Raw genomic sequence first — 20587 nt, forward strand, 5'->3', positions numbered from 1 at the left:
ATTCAAATAAAACAGCGTCCTAACAATGTTTTGCACTGTTGTTTGTCGCCATCTAGTGATACAATCTACACAATTCAGTTTTATTTTCTATTAAATCTCTTAAAAAGACGCACACACAATGTGCACTAAAGGAAAGGCAAGCCCCTCTATAGTGTGTGCGTAATTGACTTCTTTGTAGCATTTATTGATGTGGGATTATAGTGACATTACGATATATTTGACATTTATATGTTGTTCTCAATAAGTATTCAGTGTCAAAGTTATCAGTGGGAGTTAAAATTTAATTTAATATTACCTTTGTAAGGTACTTGTAAACTTTAGAGTGTTTCTCTCGTATATATTGGTAGTTTATACTTCTGATTTGATTTGTTTTTTTTACTGTGAGAAAGACTTGCGAGATTAAGATGTTTAGAAAATTGGATTGTTAACAATTATAAGAGGAAAGAAGTCTGAAGGCATTCATTAGATTCAACTGGCGGCTAAATGTACTAGGCAGGTTCTCTGTAAAAACTTAACTTTAACGTTTGATACTTAAGGGAAACTATCCACACAAAAGCGCCTGTCTGCATTTAGTCTCGGTTAATTTGTTCCATCGCCTCTTAATTTATTTACATGTCGCAAACTATAACATCCTCCTTTCTTGAGATGGATCCACTTGTCTCCATATCATCGGCTCGCTAAACTACCCGGCGCGCGCTGATTGGCTGAGGCGCAGCGCGGCTCCAAGTGGACCAATCAGCGCGGGCCACGGTGAGCTTTTTCCGTATTACCTTTTCCTGGGAGAAGCAGCCGCAGCAGACCGTGTGTCGCGAACCGAAGAGACGTCCGGAGCCAAGAGAGCAGCGACAACCATGAGGCCGCTTTTACTCGGTAGGCGATATCCATTGCAGCCGCTCTGCTCGTACGATAGTCGTTTTGTGGATATTTTCATTGTGCGCTTTGACTTGACATCGCGTTTGCTGCTTTAGCTTTAGCTTGAGCGGCTAAGTTGAGCCCCGCGCAGGCCTCCGTTATCATTGAATCGATTCATTTAAATGCACGTGAAATTCCATTTGCTGTCACATGACTCTGGGCACAAACTTGTGTTTGAATCCGCTTGTAATCCCGCTCAGCCCGGCCGCTTCGACTGTTGCTCGCGTCTCGGCAATAACGTGCATCGTTGAGTGAACCCTATTGTGTGTGTGTCCCCCTCTCCTCCCTTCCCCTTCCCCTTCCCCTCCTCTGCAGGAGTGCTGTGCTGCTCCCTGGTCCTCTCCGTCCGAGCCTTTTACTCCGCTAGCGATGACGTCGTGGAGCTCACCCCATCCAACTTCAACAAGGAGGTGATCCAGAGCGACAGCCTGTGGCTGGTGGAGTTTTACGCGCCCTGGTGAGGTCCATCTCCAGCTCTCCCCGCGTCAACAGGTGTCCTCGGTTTGAGACACGTGGTGTCTCGTTGACCTCGGTGGTGTTTGAGTCTCACACAAACGATAAAACTTTTATGATCGTAAAGACAGGACGCTCCGCGGGTTATTTGCTTGGAGCAGTCCTACAAAAGTAACGGTTTTTCATGTATTCTGGGCCAATACATGGCAAAATGTGTCAGGAAATGACATCTCTTGAAGATGTAGACTCCTTTCACAGACGTAGTAAAGGAAAAGGTGCGTCCTGGTATGCATGTTTGCTTACCAGCACTAAGCCATTGTAAACATGTCACTTTCCCCTTTTACTTTTCGTACTAGGACACGTTAAAATGTTTGCTGTGCTGTGACCTGAGCGAGGCCAGACAGTTTATTTAACTCTGTAGTGAACCCAAAAACCGAATGAAAGGTGTTGAATATTCACAGGACGTGTTAATGTTCAATAATGCGGTTCTGTGACAAAAACCTCATTATACGTGATGATTAAATGTTTCTGGACATGAATGCTGCTCGTGTCTACCCACTGTTCCTCTCATGAACTCCTTAAGCATGTCTATTACTAGAGAAACAACACATTCAACAAACTAACCAATTTATACATTATTTGTATTCCTAACCACAGGTGTGGTCACTGCCAAAGTTTAACTGCTGATTGGAAGAAGGTGGCCACTGCCCTCAAGGTAAACTGCTCTTTCCATTCAGTTTATCAGCAGATGCAGGATGATGATGATGCCTTAACTAGCTATTTGCTGTATGGCTTAACAATTAGGCAGATATGATAAGCCAATATACTCTATCAAATGGACACTCAAGCTATATAAGAATAACTAATATCACAGTTTTGTTGCACAAACTAGTTTGTAACTCGTCAGTAAGAATGACAGCAAAGCCAGGCGTGTGGCGTGGGCAGATATGGGACTATAGTCAAATATGAGTGAGTCTTTTATTTATCTTGAACTAAGATGATATCATTCATTTTATAAGTGTTTTTCTTTAAGAAAGGCTATTGAATTGGCTCTATTCTGTTAACAATATGTTCACTGACACGCTGACTTCTGGCTTTTGGTGGAAATTACAAACCGGCTTTCTGTCATTTGCTATGATTTGAAAGTCGAGACTAGACCCTCTCCTTTAATTTTTATTTCTGAACTCCAGGGTATCGTGAAGGTTGGCGCAGTGGATGCTGACCAGCACAAGTCTCTGGGGGGCCAGTATGGCGTCAGAGGTTTCCCCACCATCAAGATCTTTGGAGCCAATAAGAACAAGCCGGAGGACTACCAAGGTACGGCAAAAAAACAAAAAACGAATTGAAATCTCACTCTACGGCGACTTTATCAAACTCTGCTGAAAGGTTCGATCCAACCATTTCTATTGGTGGAGAGAGATCAGGGCCGTTTATGTTTCAGAGAGGCGACGAACTCTCTTTCACAGCTTTGTTGGGACACCTGACGTTATTCTGAGGACTCTACATTCCAAATGAATTCCTTTTGGCCTCCGTGACCTTTCCCTGTTCGTCCTCCAGGGGGACGCAGTGGCCAGGCCATTGTGGACGGAGCCATGAACACTCTGCGCACTCTGGTGAAGGACCGGCTGAGCGGCAAGTCCGGCAGCTCCGGCTACAGCAAACAGGTGGCTACATTAGGGAGCCTGCGCTCCGGTTGCTTCTAACTATTCCAAATCGGAAAGATCAAACACTTGCGTGAACAGTGTTGAGTAATCCTCGGCTGCCTTCCAGAGCGGCGGCGGCGGCAGCGGCAGCAAGAAGGATGTGGTCGAGCTCACAGATGACAACTTTGACAAGACTGTGTTGGAGGGGGATGAGGTGTGGCTGGTGGAGTTCTACGCCCCCTGGTGTGGACACTGTAAGAAGTGAGTTTCAATGCACTGACCCCTTTTCTCCTGAACCAAGTGAATCCAGTGTGCAGCCAACAGATTGTTGCATGCATGTTCTTATGAATTCATTATTGTAAGAAAAAGTGTTGCATTTTTTTATTTTTTCTAACCGTGAGTTTGTTTGTGTCGTGGACAGCCTGGAGCCGGAGTGGGCAGCTGCAGCCTCCGCCGTCAAGGAGCAGACCAAAGGCAAAGTTCGCCTCGGCGCCTTGGATGCTACGGTGCACCAGGCCGTGTCCAGCCGCTACGGGGTGGGTTAAAGGTCAAAGTGGTGCACCGCCACACAATTGTACATTTAGACGCGCGCAACTCAATACGAAACTGGAATTTTGCTAAACGTGTTTAACTAAAGTACATATCTAATTTAACATGATGATTCACTGGCCAAAAAGCCATGAGACAAAACTTTCCATGTGATTTTGACCGTGTAACCAACAATCAAGTCTTATTACACCTTTTAGGCTCTTCTTTCTGGAATTTGATATTTAATGAAGTTTGTAAATGTACCGTACCAAGCAATGGAACATCTTGTTGGAATGGAGTAAGTAAAGACGTACTAATTTAATCCGGCCTAATAAAATTCAAAACCTGGACATCCTGCTACCTGATAACATTACAGTTTAAGTTTATGGAACCATCATTTAAGACTTTTCCAGATGCTTCATGTCACTGAAGACACGTACCGCATGGATAACCAGAAGAAGCTCTCCTATACTAAATCCGTCTATTTATATTCAAGTGTTTTATTTATTTATTTTTATTTTTAGATCCGAGGATTTCCCACCATCAAGATTTTCCGCAAAGGGGAGGAGCCCGAAGACTTCCAAGGAGGGCGCTCGCGTGGTGACATCATCGAGCGGGCCATGGATCTGTTCTCTGACCACGCCCCTGCTCCCGAGCTGCTGGAGGTCAGTGCGCTGTTCAGTCTCCACGCGTCAGACATTCATGACCGTTTATACGGGGACTGTAATAAAGGGTTATGGAAGAATGTCACTTAAAGTGATTCAATGTATGATCTCATTGATCACGGTAACAAACCAAATTAAGGTTGTCTATTCATATAATCATGTCACTTCCTGAAGCATTCAGTTTGTGCCTCTTGTCAATGTTTGTCCCTCAGATTCTCAATAAAGACATCCTGCAGAAGACGTGTGAAGACAGTCAGTTGTGTGTAATCGCTGTTCTGCCACACATCCTGGACACCGGTGAGACGAACGCTTCATTCTCAATGTTTTCCGAAATCTGACCGTAACAAACGTATGAAGTTGATGTTATTGAGAAGCTAAAACTATTTACACTGATACACTTCATTATTGAATATTTTAGCAAATACTGCAGAGCAAACCAGTGTATATAATCTAGTGTTTTTAACCCCTTGAATAACTCCCCATGTTCTGTCCCTGTGTGTCAACAGGCGCAGCCGGAAGAAACGGCTATATGGAGGTGATGATGCGAATGGCTGAGAAGTACAAGAAGAAGATGTGGGGGTAAGGTGGACTGACTTGTCATGGGCCGTTCTACAAATGGCCACCTGCGAGCGACTAACGTCCCTGCTCTCCCGCCTCTCAGCTGGCTGTGGACCGAAGCCGGCGCTCAGATGGAGCTGGAGGCCTCTCTTGGCATCGGTGGGTTCGGCTATCCCGCCATGGCGGCCATCAACGCGCGCAAAATGAAATTTGCTCTGCTGAAGGGCTCCTTCAGCGAGACCGGCATTCACGAGTTCCTCAGGTAGTGTTGTTTTTTTGTTTTTTTCGTGAAAAGAACCAATATAAAAATGTGCTTCAGAGTGAGCTGAACCTTTCCCCCCCCCTCAGGGAGCTCTCAGTCGGCCGCGGCTCGACGGCCACATTTGGAGGGGGAGTGATGCCCACCGTTCACACGGTTGAGGCCTGGGACGGCAAAGATGGACAGGTGAGTGGGAGGTTGAAGGCCCTGCTGAGCGGACTTTTCACTTGAATCTCATTCGTCAGGTCGACACACACATGGGGCATTTTCGCGCTACCTTTCCACCGAGCCTCGGCCGTACGACTCGGATCGTATCGCCCAGAGAAATGTGAACAATGAGTTGTGCAATGAACAGAAGGCAGCAACACAGGAGCTAAATGTGCGTCTGCAGATGGCTGGAAGACGGCGACCGCACAGTCGGTCTGTTGGGCAGCAAAGTTCAGTTTTCACTTCTGTCACGGCACAATCTCAGTCAAGAGCGTCAACCAAAACTGTGACATGTCAGAAATCCAAGGGGCATTACAGACAACTCTTCTGTCAATTAATATTTATATATTTGGCATTTGTAATCTACAAGTGAAGTGAAAGTTGCCATGTTTATCTCCATCCGCGGTGATGGTTTGTCTTTTCACAGCTTCCTGTGGAGGAGGACTACGACCTCAGTGACGTAGACCTGGATGATGACTTCGATAAAGATGAGTTATGAGCCCAAACCGGGCGGGAACTGACTGTTCAATCTGGCCTGGTCCTGTGCAACCCGCCTCCCTTCTGCTGTGGACAAACGGGAGGCCGGGCGCCCAGTTACTGAAATTATCCAGAAAAGGCCAAAACGCAAGAGACACCTGCAGTTTCTCACATCTTTGTCATTCAAATGGGGGGGGGGGGGGGGGGGGGGTGCTGCTGCGGCATGTGTTGTGTCTCTGAAATGAACTCTGCCTCACATTAAGAGCTACATATTTATATGGCGGGTGTGAATGTGACATTTCAGTTGTTCATTCAAGCCTCCTCCCCCCCCCCCCCCCCCCTGTCCCTTTTTCAGCCACCCTCGAGCACCTATTTTAAAATGTGGACGTGTCAAAGTAACACTTCAGTGTCCAACCTTCTGTGACTCTTTATACATTTATTTCTCTTTTTAAACCAGTAAGTGAGACTCTTGCCAGGTTTTCATGTCCACGAGGGGTTACTGTGGGACTTGTGTAGATTTTTCTTACACGACTTTATTTCAATTGTGTGAAAACAAAATTTTTGTTACAAAAATAAAAAGGAATAAAAACAATCACGTTCTCATTATTCACATAAAATGTAACAATATCAGAAAATGCAAATCCCCGGGCACATGCAATGCTAAAGGCATATGGGAGTTGTTCAGAAGAGCAACTTCTTAATCTACAGCCACTTTTCAGCACACTAAAGTCAAATCAAATCATAAGAAGTGATGTAATTAGTCTCCACCTGGTGTAATGTAAGGGTATCCATAATACTTGCGAGCACATAAGTCAGTATAAATATATTTGATATGGCACTTCACTTATAGAGAACAGGTAAAAAACATTTAAATGCAAGAGCTTAAAAGAATACACACAATAACTCAACGATAACACAACATAGACCACTGGAAAGGAACCACATTGACAAAAGAGAATTACTCATTATTGTAAACAATAAGACGACTGCTTAAAATGAGGATTGTGGTGAGTTTTGGTGACAATGGGTGTGGGTCTGATCGTGTTTTGAAGTGTGTTTGTGTGTGTGCGTGTGCGTCTATTGTCACTGTCCTCAGAACTGACAAGAGGCTCCCTGATCCGACTGCAGCAGTCTGACAATGGACGGGTCGCTCTTGGCACCTTTAATGAACTCCTCCAAAGACAATCTACCTGTGAAGCACAGAGCATGTGAGAGGGTGAATCACACATCCAACCGCCCACTAAAAAGCCTCTGTTGATATATGATATATTGAAAAGTAGCAACAGTTCTCTATTTATTTTGCCATCACAGTATATTGTTTGTAAGAATAGACAACTGTCAGTGAAGTAATTGGCCAATTCTGCCATCATTTATTTTGATGTTGACTAATCTGCCACATGGATAAAAAGCAACAGCAGGCCACCATTTGTTTAAATTAAGTCCCACTTTCAGCTGCACAGCGTCCGTATAAATTACATTAGAAAGGAGGGTCAGCTGCAGCTGTGTAAAACACATCTTGACATCCAGATGTTCTGAACCTTCTGCTCCAAAATACATATAGCGTCCCACTGCCATGTAGCTCTCATCTTATGAGGACAGAGCCTGGAAAGATCTTTGAATCAGAAAGTAAAAAGATTGACATAAATACCCTCAATTATTATTATTTTAACGTTGTCATGGTGACATATGTTGCAGCCGAGTGCTGCCCCATTTGTATTTACACCATTTCAGGCCCTTACAGTCTGTCTCCCACTCAACCCACTCGCCAGGTGACGTCAGTTAGTCCCTGAGGGGCTTGAGGCCTTAGGGGCGTAATTTGGGACGGGGGCCATACTCCTACTCAGTTTGAGTGGCTGATGTCCTAGCAGGTGGTTGTGGCAGAGGGTCATCAGTGAAATGGCACCGAGACGACTTCTGTGTGTGTGTGTGTGTGTGTGTATGACATCCAGCGTTGCTGCACCATACACAGTTGCCCTCGCACACCTGCAAAGCCGAACCGACTTATTCGATGTCCTTTAAATGAATAAATAATTGGGTAATGGGTTTGGTTGTGCGTGTATCTCTGGTCTTCTGTGCGGCTCGGTTTTAGGAGTCTCGGCAAGTGCTTACGTGCACGTCACCTGTTCACACTAAATGTCAAACCACTGACATGGTGGCTCAGCAGGATGAGATACACGAGGCTGCTAATTACCTTGTGAGTAATGTTCATGTTACGTCACGTTGTAGCAAGAGGTCCTTTTTCTCTGTGTCTTTCTGTTTGTCGTCCAGCTTAAATGTTTCCTTATTTGGCCACTGAATCACGTCGGACACATAAAATCTTTCACGATCCCTCTATATTTGGTGCGGCTTTACTTTCGGTAGTGAATTTGTCAGTATCCAGTCACTTCACAAGTGGCGCTATAAGGCAGTAGTATACATATGACATTTTATGAATATACAGAATTTGTCAGATCTTATAAATATTTCACGAAGACGTATTTTATATTATTTCAGCTGTTTCACCGAAATGTCATCACCAGCCTTTCACGTGCAGTTCTTTCTGCTTACAACTACACCAACTGTCAGAGCTAATATCCCTTTTTATGTATCGTGAGAGGAAGTAAGAAGTATTCCTCTTTCTGTCTGCATCACAAAAGCACACAAAAATGAAAACATCTTACCATCATTGTCGATGTCCATCTGTCTGAAGATCTTGTCTGTCCTTTTCTCTGGTGTTGACTCGTCCTCGGGCATCTTCATCACCGAGGACACCATCTTATAAATTGCCTACAAAAGGAGGGGTAGAACGATTGCCATTTTGTGCATTTCAAATTCAGTTTCTCGTCCGCGTGAAGCTTTTAAGTTAAGATGAAAAAAAAAAAAAACTGTCCCCAACCAGGTCACAACTTGGTGGGATCTAAAAAAGGGAAGCCCATGTGCCTTTAATGTCCATTCTTTCTAATGACCCACAGGGGGCGACTCCTCTATTTGCAAAAACAATCATTTGTCGGAGAAACAGCATATTATTTAGGACGTGGCCACCTTGTGATGGACAGGCTGCTGTGGTCAGGTTTGCTTTTGTTAACCGTGACCTTTTTGGTGGCCTGAAGATGTCTTCGGTTTGCCTTAGCTCCACCCCTCCTGTGTCACTTCTGGTTTTAAGTGAAAAAAAGAGGGAGACATCCAAAATGCTGTCAGTGACTATGTCCACCGCTTATGTGCGGCTTGTGCTCCCGTCTTGCTTTGTTTTGAATGCTTTGACCTATTTTCCGTTGCTACCTGATCATTACGGCGCTTTGGCAAATGAAGCTCATCCTGTGGACACACACTGCTAGACAGCGCGTCACTTTACAACTCCACAGATTTTAGACCAGGTAAAAGTCTGCGACGGAAGAGAAAAAAAAAAAAACAGAAAGCATTCAACATTAACAAAAGCTCTGATGCTTTTGCATGTTTTCTGCCACATTCATTTGTATCCGCAAACACAACGAACTGAGCCAATATTGATATGGCCCTGCAGGCTGCTCAGCCCACCATATTGGAAGAGTAAATACAGCCACAGTGATAAGAAAAAGAGAAAGAGCGGCCGGCATAAAAACACTCACTAGCCACTAGACGGACAGCTTTACACTGAAATATTAGTGGATGCGTCAATAATTGGGGTGTGAGAGCTTCCTTATTGTAACTCATCAATGAACTGAAAATCTTTAGACAAACTCAAAACACTCTCATTTAAGCACAGGGAAAGATTTACGTCCTTCCTAGTTAAACAAACAATGTACAGTGTGAGATGCAGTGGCAGAAGCCAGTGATCTTTGACCCCTACTGGTGCGGCTCCTCCTCACCTGGACGATCTCCAGCATCTCGGCCCGGCTGATGTACCCGTTCCCGTCCAGGTCGTACATGCTGAAGGCCCAGCGCAGCTTCTGCTCCAAGCCGCCGCGAGAGGTCACGCTGAGGGCGATGATGAACTCCCTGAAGTCGATGGTGGCGTCCCCGTTGGTGTCGAACGTGCGGAACACGTGCTCGGCGAACTTCGAGGCGTCTCCGTAGGGGAAAAAGTTGGCGTAGATCTTCTTGAACTCCTCGACGGTCAGGTGGCCCGTCGGACAGTCCTTGAGGAAGCCGCGGTACCACTCCTGGAGCTCGTGGTCAGTGAACTCGGTGTTCTCCCGCAGGTCGTTGAGGACCTCGGGCCGCAGCTTGCTGTTCTGCTTCCCCATGACGCGGCGCTCTCCACACGCGGGTGCTTCGCTCTTCTCCTTTTCGCTCTCCACACCGCCGGCTGCTCGGCTCCTGTAGGAGACCGACAATGCTCATTAATTTATATCCTCGCGTGAACACCATGAATGATTCATTGGTTCGATGATTCCGCTCGGCTCGCGGCGGCGTTTTACAGCAAAAAAAAAAAAACATGCGCTCGTGAGCCTTCTCGGGCTGCCAAGCTGAGGGATACATCTGAGACAATGTCCAGGCACAGTCAGAAAAAAATAAATAAAAGATTAGATCACAAATCAGATCTCTTGCGTGTACGCTATGTGTGGTGTTGATGCTCTGGCACAGTGATAATTGATTGACCTTTAATTGCAGGGTGCAGGGACAAGTGTTCTGTAAGTCTCAATGAATCCACTTACTTAAAAGGTCGGGCTGATAATGACAGTCGTTACAGAGAAAGCGCCACCTCCACAATATTCCTCACCTTTGCGTAAAAAGGTATTTTCCAAGCGATTTCAAGGAGGGCGACGGAGGGGGGGGGGGGGTTCACACAGTGATCAATGAGAGAAAACACGGACAAAGGGGAAAAAATACTAATGCTAACAAGCACACTGAGACCAGCTGGACCCATTCACCTCTGTTTTTTGTGGTTGGTCTAAAGTGGGTTTCCATGGTTATCGCGTGGATATTCATGTATGCAGCAGCGTTGATGATTGAGGATGTGCGGATCCATAAAAACAACACATCCAGGGCCAAAACCACAACAATGCAGTGAGTATTAGACGGGTCACTCCGTGCATGCAGGACATCGATGAAGCAGAGGCAGACAGGCGTCGGTTAATAAGCATGGCGCTTGTGACACCTGCATCCCGAGAGGAGAGACAAAATGTTCATGTTCCTTTCATTGATGTGGTCGGCGAGAAACAAATGGATTGTCTGTTATATGAGGTAATAAGATCCGTCTGGATGCCCTCATTTGCAGCAGCAGCCATCTCAAATCTGTGCTTTATTATGGGTTTGCGGACAGCCTTTGTATGAAAGAAAGGAACAGAAAGAAAGGGATGCATTTCATGTTAGAATGCAAAAAATAGTAAGTAAAAAAAAAAAACACACGTCAGCTTCGCCTTTTTTAGAAATGAAAAAGAGAAATTTACCACAACCCTCGAAAAACACAAATTTGGTGAGTTGTGTGTGGGAGGGAAAGCAACAGTGATGTGCGAGGGCAGAGAGGAAGAAAGAATAGAAAAACTATGACACATAAAAGGAAGAACTATTTCCAGCTAATACCAGCGGTTACATTATATAAAAAGCCTTCTGAATAACACGTCCACTCCTCTGTGTTTCGTATAATTCATTTATGGGAGCTAGATGTTCGCTTTCCACCAATTATTGATATCCCATTACTCCTGTGCCGTGGGCACCACAGTGATTTTATCTGCAGTGGAACAAATGGGAGCCCCGTGGATTTGGATCACGTCTTTTCCACACGCAGAGGCCCTTATTTCTCATAATTGTCACATGGGCGCAATTTCCTGCGATTTTATGAATTGAAGCGAGCGGCAGGCCGGCAGGCAGGTTTTAGGACATGATGGCTACACAACATCCTCTGGGCCCACGGGGGGCAGAGAAGACCCATTTTAGAAACATTTTAAACCAGTGTGGTGGCTACGATGTAGATCATCCTTATGCTAAAAATAATTGTATTGTATCATTATTTTTTGGGACATATTTGTACTGCGAGGGGCATACATGCTCTGTGAGGCTGAGCTTAACTTAATGCAAAACCTAATGGAATTCTGTGGCAATCTATCAAGTAGAAATTAGATTCCCTCACAATACAACCTCGAGAGGCTGGAGAGGCTGGAAGAAAAGTTAAGGGATCACCAAGGTCATAACCGTTCATCACCGGCCCCATGAATTCAAGGAATGGATAACACAATAAGCACAAAGGCCCTCCATTGCATTTTAAAATAGTAACACCGCTACCATATCACGGCGTTGTGTGTGACTGTGGAATAAAAGCTTTGCACTTTGACAATATGACATCGTGGTCGGCTGACTGCTGGAACACGGCCATGGTTTAAATTCCTCGCTGCCCTGCAGGCCGGACCGGCCGCCTCCCGCTCTGACGTACAACAGGGCGGGGGGGGGGACGGACGGACGACAGCTTCCGGGTCACATGGACACTTCCAGGACAGACATGAAGATGGGCGTTTCCCTTCATTCCCACGTACACACAAACCCAAAAGGGAAGCTAGCAGACTCCAGGCTGGAAGAATGAAAAGTGCTGCCACGGTGTTTTAAGAACCTCTGCTGCTGAGTTACGGGTTTGAGGGGAAACGGCCAATCCGTGTGTGTGTGTGTGTGCTCTGACCGGGGAAGGTGTTGAAGCACGAAAGAAAAACATTTCTGGCTTCTGAAATAAACATTATGCTGGGAATAAAAAATAAGGGGATTCCAAGCAGTGTTCCAACTGTACGCGGCACCTATACGGCCAACTAGCATCCGGCGGACGGAATGAACGCATTCGAGGCGCCGTAGGACGCTTCAGATGTTTCCGGGGAACATCTTGTGGTCAGAAATAACTGCCAGACATGGCTCTGACGTCTACGTGACCTCCTCTGCAAGGAACAAAGGCTCTCAGTGGCCCGACCGCCTTGCGAGCGTCGTTTGGTAGGCGACAGTCTCCCTCGACAACTGCATTTTGGGGGGGGTTCCGTGTTAGCATTTCCCCACGATCCCCTCATCTTGTCACCGCCCCTCCCCCCCCCAAGGTTCCCAGCGTAATGAGACTGGTTCACACGGGCTCCGGTGCAGCAAGTACCCGGGGTGGAGATCTTTTAAACCACCAACAAGTCAAGTTTCCATTCCATTGACATTCTCAAGCCCACTTCATTTCCTGGGAAAGAGCTTTGGAATCCTCCATTCTTTTCCCAGATACGCATTACTTGTAATAACAAAGAATAAATCCCAAAGACAGGGAGAAACGGGTGATTTAGGGGTGTTTGTCTAGATACGTAGTCTTAGCAGATGATCCATCCGTGAAGCATGACACGAAGCTGATGGAGCTCGTCATGCTTCTGACAGTTAGTGAGTGTGGAAAACTGTTTACATCCAAATTAAATAAAGATTAACAGATATAAACAATGGAAAGAATGAACTTTTGTCTTCATTCTGTAAGAAAAAAAGTGTGTTTCAAAATGACTTGTGTTGTGTGTGTCAAAAAACAACAACAAATGGAACACTTCAACCTTGTGAGGAACATTTATCATTATTCTTTGGATGGACCACACAATGAATCAAAAGAATAAATAATCAAAAAACGCTTTAGCTGAAGCTCCAAAACAGACTTTGTTAATTGGCTGAATCATCCACAATCATCAACATTTCCCACACTCCAATATTTTCCATCCTGTCTGTGTTGTGGCTCTTTGGAGAGGAATGTAAGGCAAACAAAGTGGTACGCTTGTGTGCACAGAGGGAAAGCGGAGTGCGCTTTTGGGTGGTGCGTGTCGCGTGCTGTGCGGCGGGCGAGCAGAGCTGCAATGCAGCCCGAGGTTCTGCGTACTGCTCGTAACTCGGCACGCGTCACGAGGGCTGGCGAGTTAGTCCGCTGCATGAGGAGGATCGAAAAAAAAAAAAAGAAGAGGAGATTTGCTTTCAAGTCAGACTCACTTTCAGCGCTGCTTCGTGGCAGTGTCTTTGAACCAGTGTCAGAAAATCAAGCAGCGGATCAGGACAAAAAAATCCCCAGGACACACCAGTAGTCAAGGCAACAGGATGGTAGTGCTGAGGCTTATGAGAGAGAGGCGCTGTAACTGATGTACATCGAGACCTCTGCATGTTTGCTGTTAGTTTCAAAGACAGTTTCATCTAATACAGCGTTATTTCTTTGAATCTATTTCTTTTATCTTTTCAGCAAAATCACTATGTGTATTTTTTCCTTAGTAGTAACGTAGTAAGAATTCTACTCTTTCAACTTGTGAGTGGGCTTCTATCATTTGGAGTACACAGTTCACAAATGAGCTCTGTTCTAGTTATTATTAAAAAAGTGGAATAAGGGATTATATGCACTGGCAAGCCTAATCAATACAGAGTCTACACAACATATACTTATACTCAGTTTTGTAATTTATAGACAGTAGAATCATATGATGATGATATAAACTTCTCATTCATTCGTTATACAAATATCTGTTGTGAGTGTAATTACAAAAGTTAGTTAAAAATATCATTAAGATTAAAGCAACTATAAGTCAGTTGATTTTGTGTTGATTTCGGAGGTGCCTCTGAATAAAAGTTGTAGTATTTCTAAAGTACCTATGGAAAACCTGTCGTTCCACTACAGCAGGATGAGCACCAGGTTCGGGCTTGCCGCTGTGAGCCGAGCTCTCCTCCACCCAGCAGAGCATCCGAAAAAGCCGGATCAGGGCCCTCGGGGTGGAGGGCCCCGCCGGGGGCCCCGGCAATAAGGTGGTTTCTGGTGAACCCTCATGAATCCATCGGATTTCACGCAGACCAATGACAGATATTTAGGAATAGGGGAATAGAAATAGCCAGTTCATCCGCTAAGGGGCTTGTTTTCTTATGTAGGTCCCGTGGAGGAACCAGAATTCAATTTGAACTGCTTTATTACTGAGTTCCTCACAGTAACTTTGGCTTTTCTTGTTCATGCGAAATCGCAAGACAACAAAAACATAATTTCGCTAAAGATTCACTATTGTTAACTTACTAACGTAATAAGTTTTCAGAGTACAGTAATTGCTGAACAGTTTTATTTTTAATGGTTGAAAAATGCCCTGATAACTGATAACTTCAAACCCTGATTTTTCTTCAACACAAGCATCTAATACACTCAGTATTTTTCTAAGAGTGTGTTTAAAGCTACTCTCTAAACTGATAATGAAGATGTTGGGTTCAACTTTAACATAGTTTTTAAGCCTTGTTGAGATGTGGGTTCGTAACGTTACGTGGTGTAACGTGAAAAGCTCCCTAAACACCTCGGCTTTATTCATTCTAATAATGTCACGTTCACTTACCTGTTCGAGGTGTCTGAGCTGCTTATGGATCTCCCCGACGGAAAGAAGACGAAGAAAAGTCCGCTTTTGCAACTTCGCGTCAGCGGGTCCCGGACGTCAACTTAACCGTTAACTCGGAGAAGGCTGGACGTGACGGCTCCTCTCACCGGCCACGGCCTGATTCAAGATGCCCGACACAGATTTACGACCCGCCGAGTGTTTTCAAGGGAAAAAACTCATGTGTAGTCTGAACGGAAAAGGGCTAAGTGTTGTTGTAAGCTAGCTGGTCATTTGTTCGCTGCTGCCTTCGGATCCCGATGAAGCCGCTTTATCATTCAGTGGAAGATGTGGCACAGGGCTCGGTTTTCATCTGACTTCCCGACTTTACAACTAAAGGGGTTTCTTTTTCTCCCTCGAAGGCGATTTAACGTACTTGGTCTGTATCCAAGATAAGGAAGCGCTTTTAATCATAATGAATAACGAACGTGGCTGTCTAAACTAAACCTGGTCGTTATTCACAATGTATTTTATAACGATTTTCCGACTTGTTGTACTTAAATCCCCCCCCCCGCCCACGGAATGGATCCGTCCACACTCACTGCTTCCATCGTAGAAACTGTCGCAGCAGCGTCCTGTGGAAAATTATCACAGGGGACTATTATTAGAACAATATCTCAAATAGACAGTTCACATTTATGGGAAAATCTTGATACTGAAAGGAAAACTCAACAACTGCACAATACGTACTTATTACAATGCGGACCTCACAAAAAAGTAATTAGTTAGTATATATACATAGGCAATAATTTGCTAGGCATTCTCCTATCATAAAAATGAAACCAATCAGAGACTTACTTAAACCAACTTAGACTTAAATAAGCAGACGTGTTGATGTCATGATTCCATGGCGGACAATCTTTGTTTTTTTCAATTATTTACGACTTACAAACGTCAGTATCATCATGAGCTCTGAAAATAAATATACTTCATCCATCACACGTCCATCTCATGTTGTGGTACAAGATGCACCGCACAGTATTAGTATTATAAAACATGCACATGTTACATTTTTTAAAAAGGGTTACCACCTAATTACATCTTTCCCTAGACTGCTCTGTGTTAGCTTCATCGAAGTCGTACACCCATCCATCAGTGACCTCTCTTGAGTAGGCTAAGGTGACCCTGAAGACAGAGCGGTGTGTATGTCAGCATTTCCTTGGGTGGATAAATTATTAACTGTGTGTGTGTGTGTCTTCCTGAAGCTTGACACCTGTTTCTATAAGCACATGGAATGGTTATCTCTAGCTACTAGTGAGCACAATGCAGCCTGAGCGCGGGGTTTGAGGCAGCGGTAAACGATCCGTGGCTGCTTTTGTTTCTATTGACAGTTTGTAACTTGAAATACTGTCGTTGCTTCAAGTACTGAGGATGAAAAGTCACGGTGACTTGTTCTTAAATAGGTTTTCAGGGTAAATTTCTCCACATCTGAATTTAGCCACTACTTTCAAACCATTTTCATTTGATGCACTAATCCGAGAGATTACTTTAAAATGAGTGAGGAAGGATTAAATATAACCCCTCTTCCTCAAAGACTCAACAAAATGACCGCTGCTGTGATTGAACATGAGAGACTGTCTGCTAATGTTGGAATAGTGTATAAATAGTGACAATTTCTGTGTGGCTCTGCCGCAACGTAATGATCCACTAGAGGACGCTAGCAGCCCTCCCCCCGGCTGTTACTGTAGTGTTTTTCCATGTTAAACTGGAAGGTGGCAAACAAAGCTAAAAACTCAGCTGATTTTTACTAGACCAGACAAGTGTGTCATTTTGCCATATGGTCGTTTACAAGAACTGCCCCCTTCTCGCCAATTAGTGATGTAGTGGATGTAGTGGTGCCATGCAGTGATGTAGTGGTGACATTTGTTTCATTGTGAACTATTTTTGCTTGCAAAAGGGAATTTAATGTTACTCGCATCAACCAAACTCAAATCTAGAACGGTGCATTCAGTAGCGTGAAGAGCTCTGCAAGCTTTTATTGAGGCTTCAAGTGTATTTTTTGACAGTATGAAGGTTGAAGCCCAATAAAAAGGCCCTATTTCTGAACTATTGAGAAGTGCTCAAGCGTGCAGCCACAACTGACAGTGCAAAATGTTGTGCGTTTGGCTGCCACAGAGGGTGATATTAGCCGTGGACGGACACAAAATTCACTCATTACAGGCGAGCGATTGTATGATTCTCTGGCAGAAAAACAAACAGAAAACATCTAAATGATCATGGGACACTGCAAGTCTGAGCAATTGCTTTATCCTAAAGTCTGAGTTTGTCTTACTTTAGGCAGAACAGCAGTTCTATCTGCACAGTCTCCACAAGAACAATTTGATCATTTCTTACTCCTAACTGTATTTTCTGGTGATGTGACTCCATGCATTGGGGACTCACTGTGTTGTATTGGATGACCCTGCAGGGTTTCATACTATCCGGATGTGAAAAGATTAGATTGAGTCAGGTCAAGTCTACACATGTTGCAAGGCACTGTTGAATTTCTTCATAAAATAAGCCGTTGAACCTCGGTCCTCCCTGGTGCATGTGCAGGATTAGTGAAAAGCAGTCACTGCAGCGGCAGCCGCTCTTCAAATATTGATCAGCCGGTTTTTACAATAAACAGAGTGAGGGGCAACGCTCCCCTCAATGGTCTTCTGTCAATATTTAGGGAACATGCGGCACTGAAATCAAGGTTTGATTTTATTGAGGCATAATGTTTTGTTGTGTTCAATTCAGTTTATTTCTACGGAGTACAGTATTAACACTATGTTGGTGTGACAACTCAAATTTAAAGTTAAGATAACGGCCATTTAGTGGTGACATTGTTGAAAGCCATGGCCTAAATACATTTTTATCTGTGACCAACAGTTATTCGCTGGCATTCACATTTTAATTATTGTCATCAAAAGGTTTTTGTATAACGGAAAGCAATTTTGATTGTTACTTTTAGCTTCATCTTCAGGGGAGAAACTGTGCCATTGCTTTTTGTGGGTTTTCCCCAAGTTTTTTACCACACATTTCTGTCCTTTCTTGTGAAATGCATTCATTTCAGTTTCAGTCTACTTATAAATGCTATCAGACATTTAGGGAATACTTTATTTACGGCATTGACTCAAAACCATTTATTATCAGAACAGATAAGCTTTTTTTCCGTGCAACCGGCAGATTACTAATCATATCTGCACTACATCACTTCTTACTGAGTTGTGTTTAAAGCGGCAATGCTGATCAGATTTCCCTCAAAGTTTCTAGATGTAAATTTGAACCTCTGCCGTGCTTGCACCCTTGACCCTCATGAAAGTCTGAACACACTGCTGCTGATTACATGCGCAGTAAATACATTATCTTAAGACTCCTGTGTTTGTCTAGGCTTATTCAGAGGATTCATTTTTAATTAAAAGCTTCTCCCGTGACCTCCAGATAAATGTGAAATACGCATTGTGAAAGTGATACAATGTAATACATATTCATTATTACTACAAATGTTTGATTCAATGTAAAAGCATCACACTTCTTTGATCCTCATAATGCTGTGATGAGAGTGGAAGTTGCTATGACTAAACGGCCCTAAGAATTTAAGCTGGTAAAGCAACTGCATTGATCAATAACACGATGTGTTCAATTAGAGATGATAAACTTGTTAGGCATGCTAGCAAAAGGGTTTCAGAGAATGCAACTATTGGATGGATTGCGAGGAAACACACATTCAAACTACCCGGCTTGTGTATCTTACTGACTTTGGTCATTCTCTGACATTTCCTCAATGCTGCACTTATTCAGTCTTATTCAATCTTAACGGATCTGATCGAACTGAGTAGTCATGGTACCCAACTGATGTGACAGAATGACTTCTAACATTTTTGTTTTTTCATGAAATAACTCATTGGATTTTGTACAGTCCTCAAAGCATAAATTATAATAATTGTGGAGGCGATATTGTACAATCCATATTTCAAAAAGTCTAATAATTTGCTTTCAATGGTCTCACTTTTTTGTTGCAATAATGAATTATGCTTGGTGATAAATTTAGCGCTTTCGTACTAGTTTATCATTTACACTTCAAAGTACACTATATCAAATGAGACATAATTCTACCTGATGTATATTCACCTCATCAACTCACATTGCAGCAATGCTTTTACTGTCATGCCTACATAGTAATTGCAGCAGCAGCCAGTCAGGGAGCTCTTCACAGGAAGGGAGGTCAAACAAAGGTTGGATCCAACACAATGCTGACAAATCAAGTCCACTGAAAGTAGTTGTGTGTGTATGTATACATGGATGGTTTCATATGTCTATTGTAAAGAAGCCAAATTTGCAACGTATGTTATGTACCATACATTCACAGTATACTGCATGTTGTTTACAGGTGGAGCACTGGGTGTGCGTCCTGCTGTCATTTATTTTAATGTTGGAACCTGGTCAGTTTAACACCAATTTAATCAGACAAAATGATAGAACCATTTAATTGGCTGTTTTTTCCTGAGACTGTCTACATAGTTGAACATATGTGAACTTTATGCTTATTATACAAATATTGAAGAGCTTTCATGTATGTGTGCAAGCATACAGTAAATGTTCCACGCTGCATGGTAGGGAATACACTTTGATCATAGAATCAGTAAAGTTTTATCAGGTCGTGCTATCGTTCAGTTAGAGATAAGGCTAAAGAACTGTATAACTTTGAGGAACATGGTCATTTATGACTCAGCGATACCCTGCACATGACATCATTGTGTCTGAACTTTTCGGCAATATTTCTTAAACCACATTGACCTAATACTGAAGGTCAGTAAACTGTTGGAATTTTTTTTTGCAAGCTGTATTAACATTGTTGCAGAGTAGAGCTTTTCTCACTTTCTACATACTTTATTGATGATAAATTACATGTGAAGATCAACTAAATGAAATATGGTGTTTTCTATGTTGCATAAAACATCTACAACTATTTACTAAGACAATAAAACGTGCATTTGATTTTTACATAAATTTACATTTCCATTGGAAAATAACAAATGCAAATGGGAAAAAAAGACCTAATGGAAATAATGTTTTCACAGTTAGGCATATACGTTTTGCATAAACAATATACCCAAATGTAGACACAATATTCTTTTATTCAAGTAAAAGTTGGTCTAATAATAAATCCTTCTGTCTCTCCACAGGAGATTGCAATGGAGTAATGTTGCTTCACTTTTGTTACTAATGACAATGATTTTACAAAGATATTTGCTCTTTTGAGATTTAGCGTTTAGGATTGAAGTATTTTGGGCATTTCTCTCTTTATTGATAGTAAAAGCAGAGACAGACATGCTGAGAGACTGAGCAATGACATTGCTGCGGCTGCTGTGTTTTTACTGTTTTTGCAGTTGAACCACGAGCATAAGGCACAAAGTGCAAATCCCTATCAAGTAAGCGATGTGCCAGGTGCAGTTGGCTGGACATGAATGGCGAGACTGGAAACAGGCTGGTGCAACAGTTCAGTTTTAGCATTGGATTAAATAAGATCTTTAAGTCAGATAATTATTGAACACAATTAAGATTCTGAGAATGCTTTGTTACTCGTGTTTTCTATTCATGCCTTGATAGTTTTACCCAAAAATAAACAGACTTTCCTCAAATGTTATTGTC

General features: G+C 43.3%; 2 protein-coding genes across 2 annotated transcripts; one reads left to right on the forward strand and one right to left on the reverse strand.

Annotated features, from left to right (window-relative positions):
* Positions 1-718: 718 nt before the first annotated feature.
* Positions 719-6294, forward strand: pdia6 (protein disulfide isomerase family A, member 6). The gene is made up of 13 exons (XM_037449442.2): positions 719-870; positions 1228-1369; positions 2023-2080; positions 2556-2682; positions 2923-3029; positions 3136-3269; positions 3430-3544; positions 4061-4201; positions 4414-4498; positions 4708-4780; positions 4863-5021; positions 5108-5204; positions 5653-6294. Exons 1-13 carry the CDS (start codon positions 852-854, stop codon positions 5722-5724), a joined length of 1329 nt encoding a protein of 442 aa, XP_037305339.2. The 5' UTR covers positions 719-851; the 3' UTR covers positions 5725-6294.
* On the reverse strand, positions 6211-15296 carry hpcal1 (hippocalcin-like 1). Its single transcript, XM_037449443.2, has 4 exons — positions 14936-15296; positions 9527-9977; positions 8363-8468; positions 6211-6892 (listed from the first exon to the last, which is right to left on the reverse strand). The coding sequence occupies exons 2-4, from the start codon at positions 9902-9904 to the stop codon at positions 6795-6797; spliced, it is 582 nt and encodes a 193-aa protein (XP_037305340.1). The 5' UTR covers positions 9905-9977; positions 14936-15296; the 3' UTR covers positions 6211-6794.
* Positions 15297-20587: the final 5291 nt, after the last annotated feature.

The sequence above is a fragment of the Pungitius pungitius genome, chromosome 20 (assembly GCF_949316345.1).
Source record: "Pungitius pungitius chromosome 20, fPunPun2.1, whole genome shotgun sequence".
NCBI classification, from domain to species: domain Eukaryota; kingdom Metazoa; phylum Chordata; class Actinopteri; order Perciformes; family Gasterosteidae; genus Pungitius; species Pungitius pungitius.